Source organism: Protopterus annectens, chromosome 1.part1 (genome assembly GCF_019279795.1).
Source record: "Protopterus annectens isolate FY-2018-M chromosome 1.part1, PAN1.0, whole genome shotgun sequence".
Classification (NCBI taxonomy): domain Eukaryota; kingdom Metazoa; phylum Chordata; order Ceratodontiformes; family Protopteridae; genus Protopterus; species Protopterus annectens.
This window is the reverse complement of record NC_056726.1, coordinates 1,445,787,934-1,445,809,766: the sequence shown is the minus strand read 5'-3', so window position 1 is coordinate 1,445,809,766 and position 21,833 is coordinate 1,445,787,934. Positions and strand designations below refer to the sequence as shown.

Genomic DNA, 21,833 nt, shown 5'->3' with positions numbered 1-21,833 from the left:
TTTTGTTTGGGTGCTTCCCACGACCATATCTCTTGTAGTATCTGTAAAGCATTTGTGCCAAAGACACTCAGAAGCCATTTTCCTTCCTTGGCCATTTATCTTGAAAACTAACAACTTAAGCAGTTTTTTCAGGGTAACATGCTGGAATCCATTAATCCTAAGATACTCCCACTAGGTAAAAAGGAAGGCCAAGAAGTCTTAGATTTTTTAATTTAGATGTCCCTCTAGAAGTGGGTAATAGCTCCCTAGGCTCTTTGGTATCTACATTGCATTTCTCTGTTGTGAACCCATCAGAGACTGGCATAGATCCATCTTTTTGTATGTCCTCTGAGGCTTTGAGGTGTCTGCTCCAGACATTGAATGGGGAACCACGGTTGATTATCAGTGAGTTTCTCAGAGGGATTCTGCAAATATTGGTCAGGGAGGAAGTTCTGGATTCACTTACTGAATTTCACCACAGGTGAGAACCTCTGGGATTTGTTAGGGATGGTGTCCCTTCCAAGAAAAGACAAAAGATGAAGCATGTTTTGGCCAGTCTTAAGGGTCCTCAGAGGGAATGGCACGATTTTACTCATGGCTTGTTTTTTTGCCTTAATGGCCCTCAAGTCTCCTCAAAGGATTTCAGTGCCTGCTCCTCCTTGGACTTCTACCCCTCCTAAACGGTTTAGGGAAATGGATTCCTCAGATGAGGATTCAGTCTGATGAGGGGGTCCATGTCCTATTCTTCAAAGATACTTTCACCTTTCGCTTATGGTTCTAATGTGGAGGAGTCTGTTAGCCATGAGTCTCCTTTTGAGAAACTGTCCTTTGTGACACAATTGCTAGGATGATAGAATATTTTGTGGGATTCTTCTCAAGTGTCTGTTATTCAGAGGAGATATTATGAGTTGCTTCAGGTGGATACTCTTAAACAATTGGCAGTTCCTCCTGTGCAGGCTGCCTTGTTAGACACTTCAATTGCTGTTTCTGAGTCTCCTGATTCATAGCCTTTTGCTCCTAAAAAATCTGATAGGTTCTTTAAGATTCCTGAGGATTGCCAATTTTTATTTAAATGTTCTCTGCTGATCCTGTTGATGTATCAGTCTCTTCTGACAAACCTTCTGAGCTCTTGCCCTCTTTCAAACTTGTGCCCTCTGTTAAGGGTAGTGGGGGAATGGAGTGGATTGGTAAGAAGGTTTGCACTGCTTCCACTTTGGCCTTTAGAGCTATTAATTACCAGACCCACATAACCAGGTATGATCCAGTCTTTGCTGCACAGGCTTGTCAAGTTATTTCTGACCTCCCTAATTCTGAAGGCAAGTTTTCTGCCTTATCTATTTAGGTTCTACTTCTCAAGTGGCTCACCACTCTGTTAAGTGTAGCTATGATGCTGCTGATGCCTCTTCCCGGGCTGTGGCTTTTGGGTTTGTCTTGAGGAGTTAATTCTTGTCTTCTGGTCTCCAGTCTTTGTCTAAGGCCATTAAGGCCAAGTTGTTGGCTGCTGCTTTCGATACTAAACATCTTCTTGGGACTGCTACTTCTCACCTGTTTAAGTCTCTTCAAGAGAAAGTCAGAGCCTTGCAGGACTTAAACATATTTTTTGTCTTTCTTATTCCTAAGTTCCAGAGGAATTATCCTTCTAGATCTGCATTTGTCAGCATGAAACTCCACCAGGTCTTCAAGGGCAGGAATGGTGGTAGGCGGGCCTCCTCTGCTAAGGCTTCTCAGACTTCTGTGGCCTGCTTCTCTTTGACAATTTGCCCCTCTTCTCTTAGACCAAGGGTTCCTTTGTCCCTTCAGCTTTCCCTTGTCTTCTAAATTGGCTTCTCATCACTTTCTATCATACGTCAGGGTTACTTCATGGTATGGAAGTTTCTCCCACCTTTTTCAGGGATTCCACAACTTCATCTAAAGCAACTTCTTCATTTCCTGGAGGTCCTATGGTCTCTGGTGAACCAAGAAACCATTCAACCTCTTCTTCCTTCCCAAGTGGGACAGGGTTTTTATTCCAGGATGATCCTGGTTCCTCAAAAGGAAGGCACTTAGAAACCTATTCTAGATCTCTCCCTGCCCAACACTTTTCTCAAGGTCCCCTCCTTTTGTATGTTTACTCTTCAAACCCTGTTTCCTCTTTTACTACCCTAGGCTTTTCTGGTGTTTTTGGATCTGAAGAATGCTTACCTTCATATCCCTATTAACCCTCTTTTCAGGAAGATTTTATGTTTCTTTGTTTCCTCCATTCCTTTTTCTGTTTTTTTTTTTTTTACTTTGCCCTTTGGCCTCTCCACTGCCCCAAGGGTATTTGAAAAATGCTTAGATTATGTGATTGTTTTCTGAAGGCTCCAAGCATTCAGATTTTTCCTTATCTAGATGATCTGTTGCTTCAAGTGCCTTCTCCTAGTCACATGTTACAGGATGTAGAATTCACCATCTCTCTTCTTCAAAGTCGGGGTTCACTATCAACTTCCAAAAGTTCATTCTGACTCCCTCACAGGATCATGTGCATCTAGGATGCAGCATTCATGCAGTCTCAATGTTGGCCAGTGACCACTCTTCTCCAAAAGTTTTGTCATTGACAGCCTTTGTTTTTAGGATCTTCTTCCTCTGACTGCCATTCCAACAAGAAAGTTTCTTCAGGCCTGGGATTCATGGCCTCTTTTATTTTAATGCTCCATCTTGCCGGACTGCATATGTGGAAACTTCAGTGATATCTCAAGCTGGTTTTGCTGCAGCATTGCCATGTTCTGGATTTCAGTGTACCTCTTCTTACTTGTCTAAAGAAGGAATTTGAGTGGTAGATTCAACAGTTTGCTCTCAACCCAGGCCTGCCATTTCAGCCTCCAATCCCTTCTCAAGAACTATTCCCTGATGCCTCAGACATGTGGTGGGGGGTTTCATGTGTTCACATGAAAGTTTAGGGTCTCTGGCCCCATATCAGATGTCAAACAATATGGACATCAAAGAGATGAGAGCTCTGATTCTGGCCCTTCAATTGTTTCATCCCATGTTCTCTGCAGGCCCTTTGAAGGTGTACACAGACAACACTGCATTGATGTTGTATGTCAACAAGCAGGGAGGCACAAAATCTTATCTCCTCTGCAAGATGGCTCTTCAGGCTTGGGAGGTGGCTCTCAGTTATCAGTTAACTCTTCAGGCAGTATACATTCCTTCAGAGCACAATCTAGAGGCAAACTCTCTGAGTAGGTAAAACACAGGCTCACGAATGGATGCTTCACAGAAACATGTTTCTAGATATTGTCCATCAGTGGAGTATTCCTCAAGTAGATCGTTTTGTCTAACCTCTGAACAGGCAGCTCCATCTCTTCTATTTTAGAATGCCATGTTACCGCCCCATAAGCTTGACGAGCCTGGTCTGCAAAGCTATTGAGAGGATCATTATGGAACTCATAAACAAAGACACTGGGGACCTACAGACATTGGATCCTACCCAGTTTGGCTTTGTCAAGGGCAGATCCTGCCTTTTGAACTTGGTCAACTTTTTTGAAACAGTCACTAAGGCCATTGATGAGGGTAAGGCAGTTCACACAGCCTACCTTGACCTTGCAAAAGCCTTTGACACAATACCCCACTTGGGCATCATAGACAAACTCACCAGCTTAAATGTAAACCCATATGTCACAAGATGGGTTGCAAACTGGCTCAAGGACAGAACCCACAGGGTCAGAGTAGCTGGAGCTATGTCAGACTCTAAGCCAGTCACAAGCGGTGTCCCACAGGGCTCAGTCCTGGGACCCCTCTTGTTCGGCATTTATTTTTCCGAGGTACAGGCAAACATAGGAGGATTGTGGCTGACAAAGTTCGCAGATGACTGCAAACTGGGCGCCATAATTGATACTCCAGCGGACACAAACATCCTTCAGAGAGGCCTCATAGAAATGGATAATTGGTGCCAGAGCCATGGCCTTAAGCTGAACGCCAAAAAATGTGTAGTCATACCCTTTGGGAAAAACAAGGTACCGACAAATTACCACATAGGTGGTAATCCATTAAGTATGGAAGAGGTAATCAGGGACCTAGGGACCCAGGTTGACAGTAACCTCTCATTTGACACTCACATTGCCAAAGTGGTTAGGAAGACCTTCTATATTGCCCACCTTATCATGAAGGGTTTCACATCTAGATCAAGAGAGGTCATTGTGCCCCTGTACTCTTCTCTTATCAGGCCAATGATTGAGTACAATGCCCCATTTGGGATGTATCTCACCCGACACCTGCAGCAGTTGGAAAGACCCCAAAAGTTCCTCACCAAGAGGATAAAGGATCTTAAACATATGTCATATGCTGCCCGACTGAAAAAACTCCAGCTCTATTCAGTCGCATACCGCCTACTCAGAGGTGATCTGTGCCTGACGTACAAGGCCATGTCCAATCTGGAATTAATGGACATGCTACACCTCAGAAAATCCAAATCCATCAGAGCCACGAGAACAAGAGACTTAAACCTCAACACAGAAATAAATATGATGTGCTGGAGGGACAGATTCATAACCCAGAGGCTGCCTACACTCTGGAACAGAATCCCAGTCCATGTTAGGCAGAGCCCCTCACTGACTCTATTCAAGAGAAATCTCGACGAGTGGATGGGAGATCGTAGGTTTACCCCGGGGGTCATCTCTGTGTCACTACTAGACAGAGGCACAGTAAACTAAACCCTAAAAGGGCTTAGTATTCTCATCCTAAGGGGTGGTGAAAGCCACACACACTCTGGCTAGGCTTATAAATGCCCTAGGGCAGATAGCCTAGTACGAACCTATGAACCTATGAACCTATAATCTGGTGTGAAAGATGGACACCCTTTCTTTTCCTTGGAAGTAGGTGTCTTCTTATGCATTTCTTCTTTCTACACTTCCAGAAGTCCTACAGAAGATTCAGCTGGACTGGACTCTCCAAATATCTTGCTAATGATTTCCTTTTGGCCAAGACAGCACTGGTTCCTCCTCTTAATGCATCTAGCTAGGGGCAAGCACCACAATTTACCTCACTGGTTGGACAAGGGGTATCTCATGCATCATCACTAGTTCACTCTTTAGCTGACACTGTGGATGATAATGTTTTGATCCCTTTCAGGCACCTCTTTTCTGAGGATGTGCTCAGGGTTTTACAGGAGGTCAATCATAAAATCTTATATGTCCAAATGAAAAAGATTTTCTGTCTGGTGCCATGCTTGTATGACCCTTTTTCAGTGGGGGTCCCTTTGGTCCTCTCTTATTTGTGAGAGCTGCTCAGTCTGGCTTGACCTTTTTTTCTGTGAAGTCCCACTTGTCAGCCATTTCTGCTTGTCTGCCCTTGAATCCTCCCTTGGATTCTCATTTTGAGGTCAAACAATTTCTTAAAGGTGTCCTGCATCTTAGCCTGCAAGGAAACCTGTTCCTTCTACTTGAGACCTTAATTTTGTTTTGGAAAAATTGACTCAGGCTCCTTTAGAGCCTGCAAATTCTGCTTCTTTGCAACACTGTACCTGGAAGACTGTTTTGTTGCTGACTATTGCTTCTACTTGTAGGGTTTCCTGAGCTCCAAGTCCTTATGGCCATTCCTTCTCTTTTTTTTCACAGGGTCAGAGAGTCCCTTCATACTAATCCTTTTATGCCTAAGGTAGTAAATGAGTTTTCCTTGAATCAGTCAGTACATCTTCATTCCTTTTTCCCTTCTCTTCAGTTTTGCTTGGTTGTGAGAGGGTCTTGCATACTTTGGATTTGCACAGACACCTCAGGTACTATTTAGATAAATCTAAAGCCAAACTAAAATTAGTTTTTTTGTTTCATTTCATCCCAGGACACTGGGTTTGGCTGTTTCTAAGCAAATCATCTCCTCTTGTGTATCTAAGGCCATTTCTTTGTATTATTCTTTTCATGGCACATCTTTATCTACTACTGTTAAAGGTCATTTCACTAGGGCTGTTGCTTCTTCTATTTTATTTTATTTATTTATTTAATTTTACATTTGTTTACTGGGATAATCTGACTGGACTAGGTCCATTTACAGCTGAGGCCTGGGGAGTAAAGCTCCACATTTATTAACAGAAATACTAAAATTTAATACATAGTAGTAAAACAGAATAAAACACATTGAACAAAAAAAATCTAGCTGATAAGACAGAAATGTAAAACACACAGGGTACATCTCAGCAATAAAAAAATATAATGACAGACAAGATACATTTCAGCACTGAGAGAGGTTTCATATATAGTGTTGGAAAGACGTAGCTCTATACAAGAGATCTAACTGCTGGAAGTAAAAAACAGTAGCATTTTACTATAGCAAGTAGTAAGCCCTCCAGGGCAGGAATGTGAAAAAAAGTAGAAAAGCAATGATTTTATGTTATGCATGGGCATAGCCAGGTGTTTGTGAGATGTGCTTTAAGATAGTTTTTGAAGTGTGAGGTAGTGGGGATGCAGGTCAGTGAATCGGGAGGCTATTCCAGTTTCTAGCAACGGTGTATGAGAATTGTGCTATGCCAGCAGTATTGTTTGCCCTAGAGATGCATAGGAGTGATTTGTCACTAGACCGGAGTGTGCGATTTGTTGCATAATAGGTGAATAGTTGACTTAGTGATGAGGTTTTGTAAGGGTATTTCAAAATGTTATAGGCAATGACTAGTTGGTGGTAATTTAGTAGTTGCGGAAATTCTAGCCAGTTTAGGTCCCTTAGAGCTAGACAGTGATGGGATCTGAAAGTGACGTTGTTAGCAAATTTGGCAATATTATTATAGCATGACTCATATTTGTCAAGGTCAAGTTTCCTGATATGGGTAAGGATTGGTGCTGCATACATTAGTGTGGACAATAGGTGAGTTTAGGATAGGGTGATCCGTGCTTGATCTGAGAGGAAGTTTTTGTGTCTGTATAGTGAAACCATTTTTTTGTGAACCTTTTTGATGGTTTGAAAGATATGGACATCAAAGAGAACATTTTTCTTAATCTCAACACTGAGGAGTTTGGTATGGGCAGAAGGAGAAATGGTTTTGCCATTTTTGGAAGTGATAGAAAAGGAAAGAGGAGTAGGTATTGATTTCTTGGGGGTATTTTAAAGCAATTTAGTTTTATTAGGGTTAAGGATGAGTTGGATGTTAGTGATCCAACTTTCCACAGAGCTGAAATATTCCTGGGTCAGTTGTTGGAGAGTGGATAGAGAGGGGGCTGAGCAGATTAAGGTTGAATCATCTGCATACTGTATGAATGTGGCATGCTGAGTGGAAGTATGTCGATTGTTAGTGAAGATAGAAAAGAGAAGTGGGCCCAGTATTGAGCCTTGTGGTACGCCTATGGAAGTTGGAAGTAGAGGAGATAATGTCCCTTGCCATTGGACAGATTGCTGTCTGTCAGCTAGATAGTTCTTGAACCAGGTGATAGTAGAGGGGGCAAAGGCGCTAGTGAATCTAGTAGTAGGGAGTGAGAGACCATATCAAATACTTTGGAGACATCCAAGAATATAGCTGATGTATAGTTATTGTCATTTCTTTGTTGGTTAACTAGATTAGTAAATGTGAGAAGAGTGGTAGTTTTGCTGTGGTGTGGCCGGAATCCGTGTTGTGTGGCAGAAAGGAGTTTATGTGTATTCAGGAAATGCATGGCTTGAGAATGAATACATTTTTCTAGCAGCTTGGAAAGGGGAGACAGAATAGCTATAGGATGGTAATTAGCAAATCATAAGAATTTCCACCTTTATGAAGAGGAATAAGGTAAGGCAGTTTCCACAGTTGAGGGATGTAGGATTCTTTTATGGAGTGGTTTATGAGGATGGAAACAGGGTAAGATAAGGATTCTGTGGCTAGTTTTAGGAAGTTGGCAGGTAGATTATCAGCTGCAAGGGTGGTAGATTTTAATTTCAGAAGTAGGTTTTTTTAATGTTGGAGGTGGGAACAGGTGACAGAGTAAGGGGGAGAATGTTTTCTAGGCATTTGACTGGGATATGTGCAGGGTTGTTTTTGGACAATTGGCTGGATAATGCTAGTATGGATTCTGTGAAATGGTGGTTAAATTGAGAGGCTATGTCCATATCGTTATTGGTGGACTTGGGAGCTGGAGTGGTAGTTTTGCCTGCTTTAAGTAGGGAGTTGATAGCTTGCCAAAACTTTTCAGGGTTTTTTGAGTGTTTCATTTGGCCACTAAGAAAGTAGTTCTGTTTATCAAGTTTAGTTTGTTTTTTGGCCTGATTCCTAAGCTGTTGGCAGTTTTGTTTGGCTAGGGTGGTGTTATCCCTCTTCCAGATTTTCCAGACCTTATTTCCGGACTTTAGTAGGGTTCTTGTGTCCCTACTTAGCTATAATGCATAGTTAGTCTTAACTCTAAGTTTCCTAATGGGAGTAACTCTATTAAGGACATTATTGAATGTATTATTAAAGTAGTCAACTGCCTGATCTAATCCAAGGGATAGTAGTGGTTCCCAGTTGCATTGTTTTAGAATAGCGTTTAGATCCTGCAGATTTAGGTTGTGGTCATCTCTGATTTGTCTATAAATTATGGGCTTGGGAATGTTTGTTTGTTTGCATAGTAGGAATGTGGGGAGGTGGTCACTAAGACTGTTTGATAGACAGGCTGCCTGGTAGTTTTGCTTGGAGCTATTGACCAGTGTCCAATCAAAAATGGATTGATTTGGGATTTTTTTGTCTACTCTAGTGGGTTTTTGAATAAGTTGTGAGAACACATAGAGATTTATGTGGTTAGTGGGGCTGTTGGAATTACAGGCCAACCAGTTGGTATTTAGGTCGCCTAGTAGGATTGTTTCATGTGGGAGATTATCTTTAGTCCCCTGTAAGATTTCCTCAATTATAGGAGAGTTATTTCCTGGAGGGATGTAACAGCAGAGTTATTTTATTTTTTTGTTTTGTTTATATATAGGACTGATGCAAGTGTTTCAGCATTATTAAATTTAGGTAGAGGGGTTTGAAGAGGTTTGAGGTTTAGTGTGTTTTTAAAGAGAATTGCGACTCCATCTCCTTTTCTTCCCACTCTATCTAGTCTTAAGATATTGTAGCCTGGAGGGAGATTCTCTTCATTTTGGGTGCTGGGTTTTAGCCATATTTCTGTTATGGTCAGTATGTCAGCAGTGTAGTGGGTTATAAATGAATGCAGGTCATGTAGTTTGTTAGATATACTCCTTGTGTTTATATTAAGACTTAATAGATCAGATGTCTGCTTAGATGTGAGTGTGGCTTTGAGTGGGCCTGTGTTTGGGTGTATAACTCCTAAGATAAAAAGCCTCTTTGAGATAGATAGAATGTATTTGATTGTGTAGTTATTTCTATGCTGGATTTAGGTGTAGTTTTTCTAGTGTTATATCTTGATAAGTAGGCCTTGTGAATATATAGTATTGTGGTGTTATTAAATACTGTAGAGCAGATAAAAAAGTTTATGTGTGCTTTTGTAGATGTGGAAATATGTGTTGTGTGGAATGTAGTGTTGTCTAGTGGTATTTCTGTATGTATGGATGTGACGTAGGTTAGTGTTGTGAGGAATAGTGAGAGTGATGCTAGTGTAATATGCATGCTGTCTGTGATTGATGTTTGGGTATTAGGCTATGTGGTGATAGAGGTGTAGTGGTGGGTGAAAGGGTGTAACTTGTAGCTATAGCGTGGGTTAGGGGGAGGGAGTAAGAGTAGGGGCTGGGTTGTAGATAATTTTGTGGAGTAGCTTATTGGTGTAGGGTGTGGTCAGTTGATGACCAGGTGATGAAGGGTTAGGATAAATGTAGAAGTAGTGGGGCTGGGTGGGAATTGGGAGCAGGGTAGGGGAGCAGAGTGAGCCAAGCGAAGTGAGGTGAACTGAGTGGGGCCCAAGCAGACCTTGAGGCTGCAGAACCAATCTGTTTGATCTTTCCAGGGCAGACTAGCTATGGAAAGTTAATGCCAAAAGTAAGTTATATGTAGTTTTACACTTAAAAGTATTGAGCTAATTTCCCTAACTTTGGCTGCTGTTTTTACCAATTACCCTTTGCCTTAGATGCAGGATTAATTGGGAAGGCCTAGTGTGTTTTTTGCCAGTGCTGCGGACCCCCCGAGCAGTGCTCTAGACAGCTATGCCCCTAAATGTATCAGAAATAATTATTAGAGAGAGTATAAACCTTATTTCCTTGCTGGTTTCAGGAAAAAGTTTTGACTGTTTAGATTTTCTGTTATTTTGCTAGCATTGCGAGCCTTTCATTGGGGGGGGGGGTTGGGTAGGGCTTACAATAACGTATAGAATTCCTAGGAAGAAGAAGGAGATATGGAAACAGGTTAGGGAAAAGAAAAGCACTCTACCTATACATTTGCTTAACAGTAGATGCACTTTAAAACAGCTACATACAATAGTCCTTCATTTCATTTGAATCATTAACATTTATAGACATAATGTTTTGCTATTAGCATAAAAATGAATAGTACTGTAACCATTCAACAATCCCTGTAGATATGGTAGGATCAGATAACTAAACAGAAAAGCTTGTTCATATACAAATATATCAGAATGCAGTGTTCCTAGGAGGTTGGTGAGTCGCTAGATACCTGCCATGTTATGTTGTGATATTCATGTAAAATTAGGCAAAAGTAGTGCTATAAACATTCAATATTCCTAGACAATTACAGAAGAATCAGCTAAGCACACTAATTAGGCTCCTGATCCTATAATACTATGTCAGTAAACAGCATATATGCTCGGCTTGTAAGTCACTAGCTTCCTGCCACGCTACCTAAATCAAAAACACGTTTATCTCTCCCTGTTGTAACTGCGTAGATATCTTAGTGCTTCCATCGTCTTGCCATGATATAATTAATAGACACACTTTTAATCAGCAACACATACGGTTAAGTCACAGTGTTCTCAATGTGCTTTACTTCTATCCTGTCCACTGTTGTTTACAATACTGAGAGTTTAAGAGCCCTATCACATGTAAACTTAAACACACACAGCTACATTAATAGCTTACATTCCAAGCAATCGAATAACTGTATTGTCGGTTCTTTGCAATTAACAGTACCGTTTACAGAAATAAAATAGCAGAAAGTAAAGTTTTAAGCAGAATGACCTTACCTCAGATGATGGGTTCCACGAGCACAAGCAGTTTAATTTAAAAATGGTGGAAGAAGCGGAGAATATGGTACCTTGCTTCCGTGGTATGGTTGCTATGGGATACAGCAGTCTGATTGGTGAGAACACTGTTGCTTAGTACCCAAGCAGACCTTGAGGCTCCAGATCCAATCTGTTTGATCTTTCCAGGGCAGACTAGCTATGCAAAGTTAATGCCAAAGGTAAGTTATATGTAGTTTTACAATTAAAAGTATTGAGCTAATTTCCCTAACTTTGGCTGCTGCTTTTACCAATTACCCTTTGCCTTAGTTGCAGGATTAATTGGGAAGGCCTAGTGTGTTTCTGCCAGTGCTGCGGACCCCCCGAGAGGTGCGCTAGACAGCTATGCCCCTAAACATTTCAGAAATAATTATTAGAGAGAGTATAAACCTTGTTTCCTTGCTGGTTTCAGGAAAAAATTTTGACTGCTTAGATTTTCAGTTATTTTGCAAGCAGTAGTCCATTATCGTTGCAAGCCTTTCAATGGGGGGGGGGGGGGGGCTGGGTAGGGCTGACAATAAAGTATAGAGTTCCTTGTTTCCTTGCTGGTTTCGGGAAAAAAAATTGACTGCTTCAATTTTCTGTTATTTTGCAAGCAGTAGTCCCCTAGAGTTGCAAGCCTTTCAATGGGTGGGGGTGTGGGCTGGGTAGGACTGACAATAAAGTATAGAGTTCCTTGTTTCCTTGCTGGTTTCAGGAAAAAATTTTGACTGTTTAGATTTTCTGTTATTTTACAAGCAGTAATCCCCTAGCATTGGGAGTCTTGCAATGGGGGGGGGGGGGGGCTGGGTAGGGTTGACAATAAAGTATATTGTTCCTTGTTTCCTTGTTGGTTTCAGGAAAAATCTTTGACTGTTTAAATTTTCTGTTATTTTGCAAGCAGTGCATACCTTTACTAAGCATTATACGTTGGATATGGTTTCTAGGGCTAGAACAGGTTTTGCTAGAACCATTTTAAATGTGTTTGTTTAAGTATCTTCTCGGCCTTCCACCTCCCATTCTGTTTCTTGAGCTGTTTTACTTTCCTCAAAGTAAAGACTACAGCAACAGTGATATAGAAGGACATAGTACAGCTGTCTAAAATCTTACTGTAACACTAGATGTCCTTCTCTTCACTGGTGCAGTATTCACTCCCTCCCTCTCTCCAGCTCCCTTGACTTATTTCTGTTTTTTTGCTTTGAATTCCCTCCTGCATGAGGGTGTTTCCTTTTTCTTCTATAGCTTCTCCTTCTGGATATGCATATACTCCTTTTTTTTCTGTGGGACTGTTCTCTACTAGGGCAATTTTGTTCTGGGTAACTGTGTCCATATCTCAACTTTATGCCATATGTCCTGTATGGGGAGCATATGTGGATGTATGGCATATACAAGATCATAAGGTGATATATTGTCCAAATGTCAGGCTGCCCTGGGCAGGAAGTCTCGAAAGTAAAGAATACTACCTGCAAGAGGTAAAAGTCCTTCACTGTCTAGACTCTCATCTCAGCAATGTGGTGAGTCTTCAGTTAATTCATAACAGTTGTCTACTTTCTAATGAGATCTTGTTTATTCTGAAAGAAGGTGAGAGATGTTATACAATTTCATTTTGAGTAAAGACATGTCCATTAATATAGATTTTATTTTATATTTGTTGATCTTCTCTTTTGGTAGGATCTCTTCCTGTCTAGATTAGTACTAGGCTAGCTGCCCTGGTGGGTCATTTTAAGCTTACTTAGTTACCCCATGTGAGAATCAAACCCCACACCATGCATTTATATGACAAACACCTTAACCATTATGCCAACCTCCCACCCTCAATAAAAATCTAAACTTTCAATCTTATTAGTTATAACCTCTAAAAGGTATCACTATACTTATCCATCTTTAATCTCCTTCACTGATTTTCCTATATTTTGACTGACAACAGAAATGTTTTTCTTTGAATCATTGCTGTATTATGAATGTTTGTGTACCTGTGTTTCTCTTTTATTCTGTGCTTATAGTGTATAACACTAGAGCTGTGACCTACTTCTGATAACTATACATACATTGTATCTCTGCAATGTAAAATACTGATGCTTGTTATCCATTTTTATGTATTTTTATTTATTTATTTTTTTTATTTCTGTATTATTTCTGTATAACAAATAGTATTACTGTGGAGCCTTTCTCCACCGGCCTCTGCTGAAAAAGGGCTGCACAGCTCAGTCGGACAAACCCACTCAACAAATGTAAAATAAATAAAATAAAATAAATAGTTACTGTTTTACTTCATCTAGCTTTATAGTAGTCGGTATCTTTGTTTTATACTGGACTGATTTACTATACTGGACTGAATTACTAATCTGTTAAAGTTTTATTAGTGTTATTACTCTATTATTACTATTACTACTCTAGTATTATTTATTAAAGTGTACATTACAGACATTTCCACCCATTTGAATGATAAACCTCCTTTATCCAGGAGCAATATTATTAAATGACTTTGAAATGTCAAGTCTTCATTGAAAATGCCTTAAATATCCAGTTACTCCATTATGGGACCTATCTTTTTTTTTAACTACAGGAGCTGATTTCTCTTCCCGCTGAACCAGTCAGTTCTACTAACATGAAATATCTGCCATGAATGACTCTCTTAGAAATGGCTGCTACTTCGAATAAAAGGATTTTGGAGAGTCAGGTTCTAACAAGTAAAGAGCTTTATATGGTCTTCCACAAAAAAGACTGAATTGAAAAACAAATCTCTTCCACATGTCAACTTACTCACGTTCCAGTCCTTTATCCCAATCAGGAAAATAATGGCTAAACGAATCTTGAACTGCAAGTGTGTACTTGCAGCTCTGACCTGTTATATTCAGTGTTAGCTACTCAGTATACGTCTTTAATATTAACAAAACAGCAGTACCCTCATACCCTGAGTCTATCTGAGAACAAGACCCTGAGATACTTAAATTATTCCATCTGAGGAATTTGTCCCCTTTCCCTATGAAAGCAAGCCACTCTTTTCTAGGCGAATCATATTCTCCAGTTTTGAGGTGCTGATTTTCATCCTGACCTGTTTACATTTAGGACTGAATCCCTCTACAGTCATCTAAGGCTAAGAAGACATTGTCTGTAAATAACAAAGATTCAGTCCTTACACTCAGAAAACTGAACACTATCAACTCACAGCAGGAGACACTCCCTCACTCTCCAAATAGTAGAACCAAATGGTATGCTACAGTGTCCCTGTGAAACTCTACTGGTGTAGCACTTCTCATAGGACATTCTGCATATACAACTGTATGCCTTTCTGAAGGCCACAAAACATAGACACAGTATCCTTCAGAATATGTATAAGGACAAAGACTTGAGCAACTGTTCCATGATCCAGTCAATATTTGTGCAAGGACAAAGAAACAATCTACTGTTCAATGGTCATGAGGAAATCCACACTTAACCCCTGCTGAACTAAAGTCTCTTCTGCTAGCCAAATTCTTATTTCCAACACCCTGGTGTAAGCTTTCACAGTGGGATTAAATATTACACATAAATAGCAGAAACTGAAAAAAAAAGAAAGAAACAAATGCACTACCATTTCCAGGGTAATAAAATACTCTTTCCCTTACAATAAGAAGTAAGAAGTCGAACACTAACATCCTAAAGTATATATTATACACATTAACTAACCTGAATAATATTAGAAAACTTCAATGGTGGGTTACACTAACCAAGCATCATGAAGGCCAGTAGGTTGTAATTTGACAATGGAACCTAAGAACCTATAAGGATCATTGGTATTTTACAGGCTCCTCTCTACCTTCAAATCCTAGAGACTGGTTTCTGTCCACCAACAAACAGAAAAGGCTGGTCTTTTAAAAAAAATAGCCAGATTTGTTGTGTAACAATAATAATTTACACTTTAGTCAGACACCATTCTGTAGCATTACTCTTACAATTAATACTCTGTTTTTTTACCTACAGCATTTTTCTGTGCCTACTTGGGAGAAGCTCTAGCCCAAATGATGTCTGTGGTAAGATTTTAACAATTTACTTCATATTTGATTTAATGGCTTTCTATAATGATGTGATACTTGATTAAACAATCTTATGAAACATTGCATATTGACCCATTAAGCTACAAATCAATAAATGTGTTTAAGATTTTACTAGCCATTCTCATCTCTTGTACTCTTTCATGTTCTTTATGCAAATGTTGCATCATTTTCCATATACTATATAAAATCAGCTCTGAACAAAACTAAAAGTGAAAGCCAACAGTTCAGAACTTAAATTACTGAATTAATGAGAAGTGCAATACAAAATTTCTTCTTTTAGACCATCTAAGTGAATGTGATGCATGTCTACACATATTTATATACCTGAAATCACAAAGTCGCAGTTTGATATATTCTCTTTTTTCTGTGGAGAAACTCTTACAAACAGTACACTAAATTGTGGAATGGAAACACCATAAGTGCCTGCAAGCCTAAGTATGTACTTTTTTGTATCACTATCTGGTTTACTGTTTGTTGCCCAATACCATACCCCCATCAGGAATGCGCTATTCAGCCTTCCCAATACCTATAACTGAATGACGAATACACAGAAGTGCCCCTGCTATGGTTTTATCCAGATGGTATAGAGGTTTTTCTTCCCTAGCCAAGCCCTTATTCCCACTCCTTTGTACAATGTGCAATGATATCAATGCAGCTTACATGCATGTTCTTTTAAACCTGCACCATACACTGCAGATGATCTGCCAGCACTCAGCAATCACTTAGTCTTATTGATCTAGAGGCCCTGGGTTCCACCATTTGAGGATATCAGCCAGAACATAAGAAACTCAATCTGACAGGGATGAGTAATCAAAAGCCTCCTGATCCTAACCCAAAAGCCTGTGCTAACTGACATGATAGTTGATTTTGGACGACCAGAATAATAGATGGAAAGCTCAGTGTCTCTGTGACAGAATGCTGGTAATAACTGTGTGCCTCAATAATTTCATCAGTAGCTTTAGCTATGAGTAGACCACTTGGACATTTATATATTGGACATTTTTCATCTTACTGTTAGCTTCTGCTATTATATTTTGTAGTTAGGGGCCCTCTGTTCCCTATTTAGAATTTTAAACAAGATTATTTAGTCTCCATTTACTGTATGTACAATGTTGATAGAATAATTGTGTGTTTAATTCACAAACTGTTTAAATAAAGATGGTTATCTTAAGAAATATGTTCACTGTGAAATTTTGCCTTCTGGTTTCAAATTAATTAGCTCAAAGGGGCATGTTGTGCAAAAGGCTTTGTTGCAATAAAGACTTGAAGTTACGGTTAGGAAGGTCAATAATTTCAATAAAGCACTGCTGTAACATCTGATAAATATCCCATTTATAGCACAGACTGCATACCTTTGGAGAATCAACTGATTTTGATCAAAGTGTCCCTAGTGGAATTGTACCATTTATTCACAAGGTAGGATATACTGTGGGTCTATATTAGAACATCGAAGTTTCAAAACTTCAAATGTTCTAATATCAAACCCTATTCAGTGAAAGCTGAAAACATCGAACATACAGAACAGTGAATTTTTTCCTAGGGAAAAAATGTGCTGTTCCAAAACACATACACACAACACAAGCACACCAAACAAACAGCAGTCCACACACATACACCTAACCCTACACTAAACTATACACAAACTACTAACTATCCATTTACCTTAACCCAAACCCTAACCTTAAGGTCCGTCACTATCGCACACTCACCTCACCCGTGCCCTAACCCTAACTCATCTACCCCGCCCTAACCCTCATGTCCACACAAATGCACACTTACCTGACCCACGCCCTAACCCTAACTCACCTAACCCACCCTAACCCTCATGTCCACACAATTGCACACACACCTCACCCACACCCTAACCCTAACTAACCTAACCTGCACTCAATCGCACACTTACCTGAACCCAACCCGTAACTTTCCACCACAGCGCTGAAAATACTGAAGCAACAGAAATGGACAACCAAATTCTTTCCCTAGGAACAAATTCTGTTTTCTGTTGCTTCGATATTTTCAGCTTTCACTGAATAGAGTTCGATATTAGAACATTCAAAGTTTTGAAACTTCAGTGTTCTAATATAGACCCTATACTGTTTGGTAACTATGTATTTTCATGTGTCACAGTTCTCAGTAGGAAACAATGATTCAGAGATTAATATTTCATTTGGGATTCTACAGAATGATCTGAACACAGAAGTTCCTTATGCAGTGTTCCCTGCAGAATGAATACTCCATTCATAATTTTGCTTAAGGATCCTCCTGCAAACCCATTATGGACTCTCAAATGCAGTACAATTCTGACTCCTCACATATCATACAGACTAATAAAACTGAAAACCAAATAAAATAAAAAAATGAAGGTCACAGAAAATCCCAAGAAGAAAACTAATTAATTGTGAGCGTGTTCATCCATCAACATCAAATGAACTTCATCAGACAACTTAAAAATACACACCCCCTCTTTAAATACTTAATCATAGTCACGTGATTATTGTCGGTATGTCATTAAAACTTATACACATGAAAAGTATCTAAAACCAAGAGTTTTACATTATCATATCACCATTAAAATTAAAATTAAATATAAAATATTTAATATTTATACACAATCCATTTCACAACAACCTTCCTATAACATATCATAATACTAGATTAATGTTCTTGTATTTACTTCATAAGCATCATTCCTTTTTTTACCTTGTGAAACTCCTTAATTTTAGAATGCAGGCAATAGAACACTGGTCATTTAATCCTGGGTAAGAATAAGCATTCAATAACAGTTGCAACTTCAATTCTTGTCTTTCCAATTTTGGCCCTAAAATCCCTCCTCTAGGTCCAATTAATACCTGGTCGATTACTCTAAATTTAAAGTGATTCCCCGGGTTCTCTAGTACATGTTTCACTAAATCATTGTTATCCTTTCTCACACTTATACTGTATATATGTTCATAAATTCAGTCTTTTAACTTCCGCTCAGGTTTTCCTACATAAAACCCAGTGCATTTCTGACATTTCCCTAGATATACAACATTTTTTGAATTAAAGTTGTATTTATTGGATGTCCTAAAATGTCTATTCATGACCAGGTAGTCTCACCCAAAATCTGTAAATCTACAGTAAGAGCACAATTCACATTTAAACATTCCTGCATTCCTGTGCGTACCCCTCTGTTTACTTTCTAAAATAGTTTTCAATTTAACTCTCTTCTTATATGTAATTTTCAGGAGGGGGGCCAACTTATCCTTACAATTCATGTCTTCCATTAAAATGCACCAGTTCTTAATTAAAATATTCTTTATAATTTCTGAATGCAAAGTGTAAGTAGTTATAAAGCTTGTTTCATATTTTTCAATTACAAGCCCACTACCCACTGGTACTTGTATTTCATCTGAGATAGATTCTCTATGTCTAATCCCCTTCAAAATTAGTTCAAAGTGCCCCTTACTTCTTTTATTTTGCACTTCATTAATCAAATCTTGTGTAAATTGCAGGGGATATCTTCTTTTTAAGTAGTGCATTCTAACAGGAAGTCAGCTTCTAAAGTAACCATTCCTGCTGCTCGCACAAGTTGTCCCTTCACTACAGATTTCTTCTGATATAATGGATGGCTACTAGTGAAATGCAAAAATGAATTTGAATATGTTTTCTTTCTAAATATATTCGCTGTGTAACAAAAGTTGACCCTATCTTTTATTAGCTCAACATCTAGATAGGCAATTCTTTCTTTTTCAAAAGTTGATGTAAATTCTAAAAAAGAAGTACTTCCATTCATTTCTTCCACTATTCTAGTTGCTACCCTGATTTCTCCTTTAATAATCATAAAAATATCATCCAGAAAGTGGGTATAATATACTGTTTTTTCTAACATATACTCGTTGTTAAATATATATTGACTCTCCCAGTAAGCCATCACCAAATTTGCAAAGTTAGCTCCACAAGGTGACCCCATGGTTATGCCCATCTTCTGGACATATGTGCCTTTAAAGATAAAAAAAAAATATATTCTTTAAAATAATATCCAGAAGTTCTTCTATAAGTTTTAAATCATTCAGTGGTGCCCCCTTCCTTAATAGAAGGTACATTACCCATTTGATCCCTTGTTCGTGTGGGACTACAATATAGTCAACGTCAACAGTTAAAAAGTTATAATCGCCATTAAAAGCCTGTTGGTTCATGTCCTTCAAAAAGGACCAAGAATCCTTACATATTTTTGGCTCTTTTTCTACATATTTTTTCAAAATACTATCCACTACTATCCATTACTTTTGAACAGGCATATGTTATAGAGTTTCTTCTATTGATAATCGGATGTAGAGGTGGATCTATCAGATTTTTATGAATCTTGGGCGTACCAAAAATGATGGGTATAATTGGTGCAGGCATTAACAAACAGCAATATAAATCTATATCAATGTGTCTACAAATAAATAAATCATCAATAAACCCCTTAACTTTCCTATATGCTCCATTCAACTCATTAAGTAATACTATTCCATAATTGTCAGTACCCAGAAGTTTCAACATTCTATCCGAGTAATTGTCCCTTGTCTTAAAAACTAACTCCCCACCGTTACCAGGCTTCATTGTTCTGATATTAGCTAAAATTAGAGTATTTAATTCTTCATTCTCTTTTTATGTAATATTCATATTAAGACCCTTTACACTCTTAGTTTTCAGTTGATTCCTGAAATCGATCTTGCAAATTCGTTCAAATACTAACAAAGAGGGATGTAGGGGAGGGTTAAAAGTACTCGGAATCACAAATTCTTTATTGTATCCACCCCCATTATTATTAAATAGCAGTCCTACAATCAGTCTATGCACAAACAATTTAAAATCAATTAAGGTGTCTGCTATATTCGCAGACCGTGAAGGAACAAATATGACACCGTTAGCTAAAATGTCAACAACAGTCTTGTTGACCTCAATATTTGTAAAATTGAAAATATTAAAGTCAACTTGGGTGTTCACATATCATCAAGTTGTTAATCCTGGCAAGTGACATGATCATTTACATCACTATCTTTGTTTCCTTCACTCTTAGTAATACTAATGAATCAAAGGAAGAATAGAGTTATATTCTGATGTTTGCGTTAATGATTTGGTTAACTTCTCAGTTTACAGAAAGAAAGAAAAAGAAAGAAAAGAAAGAAAGAAAAAGAAAGAAAGAAAGAAAGAAAGAAAGAAAGAAAGAAAGAAAGAAAGAAAGAAAATGCTGTTAATGATGCAAAATTGTTATCAAGAAGTATTTCTCGAACTAATTCTAGTCAGACATGGTAGACAATATATCGCAGCACTTAAGATAGAAAGTGCTCCAAAGTACAGCAAAATTATGACTGCACAATTTAAGGAGTATTATTTATTTTACAAAGTATGCAGGTAAGTTTTGTTAATGTTATTCAGCAATGAATGCCAGGAAGCTATATATTTTAATGTACATATTTTGTGTTGTTTTCCTAAAATATATGTCTGCCTTTGGCCTTGGTCATGGCTAAAAAGGGTACTTGGACCTGTCTACCTACCTGATAAATTCAAAACAAAATAAAATAACTGACCAGACATAACTATATATATTTAACACAACTTTACTACATGCTCACTCTGAATTTTTGGAGTTGGAATTGAATGTTAGGAGGTATTCAGGTTAACGCTGTATGAAGACACTGATACAAAAATGATTAATGAACTATGGCTTAATGAGGTAGTAGATATGCATGATTTTACCTGTAACCTGCATCCATAATTTCAGAAGGATCAGCTATGTTACCAACAAAAAGTATTTTCTGAATTAATACAGTGGAAATAAATTATAATGCATCTACTCTGAATATTTTTGCTCTGCCTTACACACTAGTCATAAGGAAAATAGCATTTCTAAAGATATCACCAGAATAATGGAACAAAATAGTGTGCTTCTGTCCTCTTCATTGCCATGTTATTCTCTACTAAACTGTATTTTATATATATTGTGTGTGTGTGTGTGTGTGTGTGTGTGTGTGTGTGTGTGTGTGTGTGTGTGTGTTTGATAAATGCTATAAGATGTCACAAAGGCAATTAGCATTCAGACCTGACAGCCAAGTAGGAACACTGATTCCACCAACTACGAATCATGTACTTTATCTCCTATGCGTAAATATTGTTACATTTAAAAAATATATTAATACTCTTGTGATTTTCTGACACATACAGGAAGTTCAGGAAGTTTATTTAGTGTGTGTGTGTGTGTGTGTGTGTGTGTGTGTGTGTGTGTGTGTGTGTGTGTGTGTGTGTGTGTGTATCTAGCTAAAGATAGATAGATAGATAGATAGATAGATAGATAGATAGATAGATAGATAGATAGATAGATGGATACACATGCAAACCAGAAAGGTAAAAAGATCACACAGACAAACCATTGAGTAAAAAATACAAGAAAGACGCAGATAAGCTAGTCTCTTCACAGTGTAATACCTTAAATCATCTGAAGTGGATGTCTATGGGATATAAGCAAATGACACCTGAAGGACATACTAGTGTTTCAGATACATGGTTTCTGAATGTCCATGATATTTTATTTTTTAAGGCTTTATGGGTACTTTCAGGTCAATGAAGCCAAACCCCAGTAAGCTGGACACATGCATGCTTGAGCCTTTTTCTCGAATTGTTGGTACAACATAAGTGGATTGTTCAGCTATACTTTAGAAACACAAAGCTTAAAATTCATTACAATACTTACTAGCATACTCTAACTATAATTCTAACTCCTTCATTAGTTCTATAGTCCAATTACTAT

At 38.4% G+C, this 21,833-nt stretch overlaps 1 protein-coding gene across 3 annotated transcripts in view; it reads left to right on the top strand.

Moving 5' to 3' along the window:
* Positions 1 to 21,833, top strand: part of LOC122810872 (urea transporter 2-like) — a 1,000,121-nt gene that overhangs the window by 798,838 nt on the left and 179,450 nt on the right. For all 3 annotated transcript variants that reach the window (XM_044082418.1, XM_044082423.1, XM_044082429.1), the window contains one exon: positions 14,985 to 15,034. In XM_044082418.1, the coding sequence (XP_043938353.1) occupies positions 14,985 to 15,034 (50 nt within the window). The remainder of the gene's footprint in view (positions 1 to 14,984; positions 15,035 to 21,833) is intronic.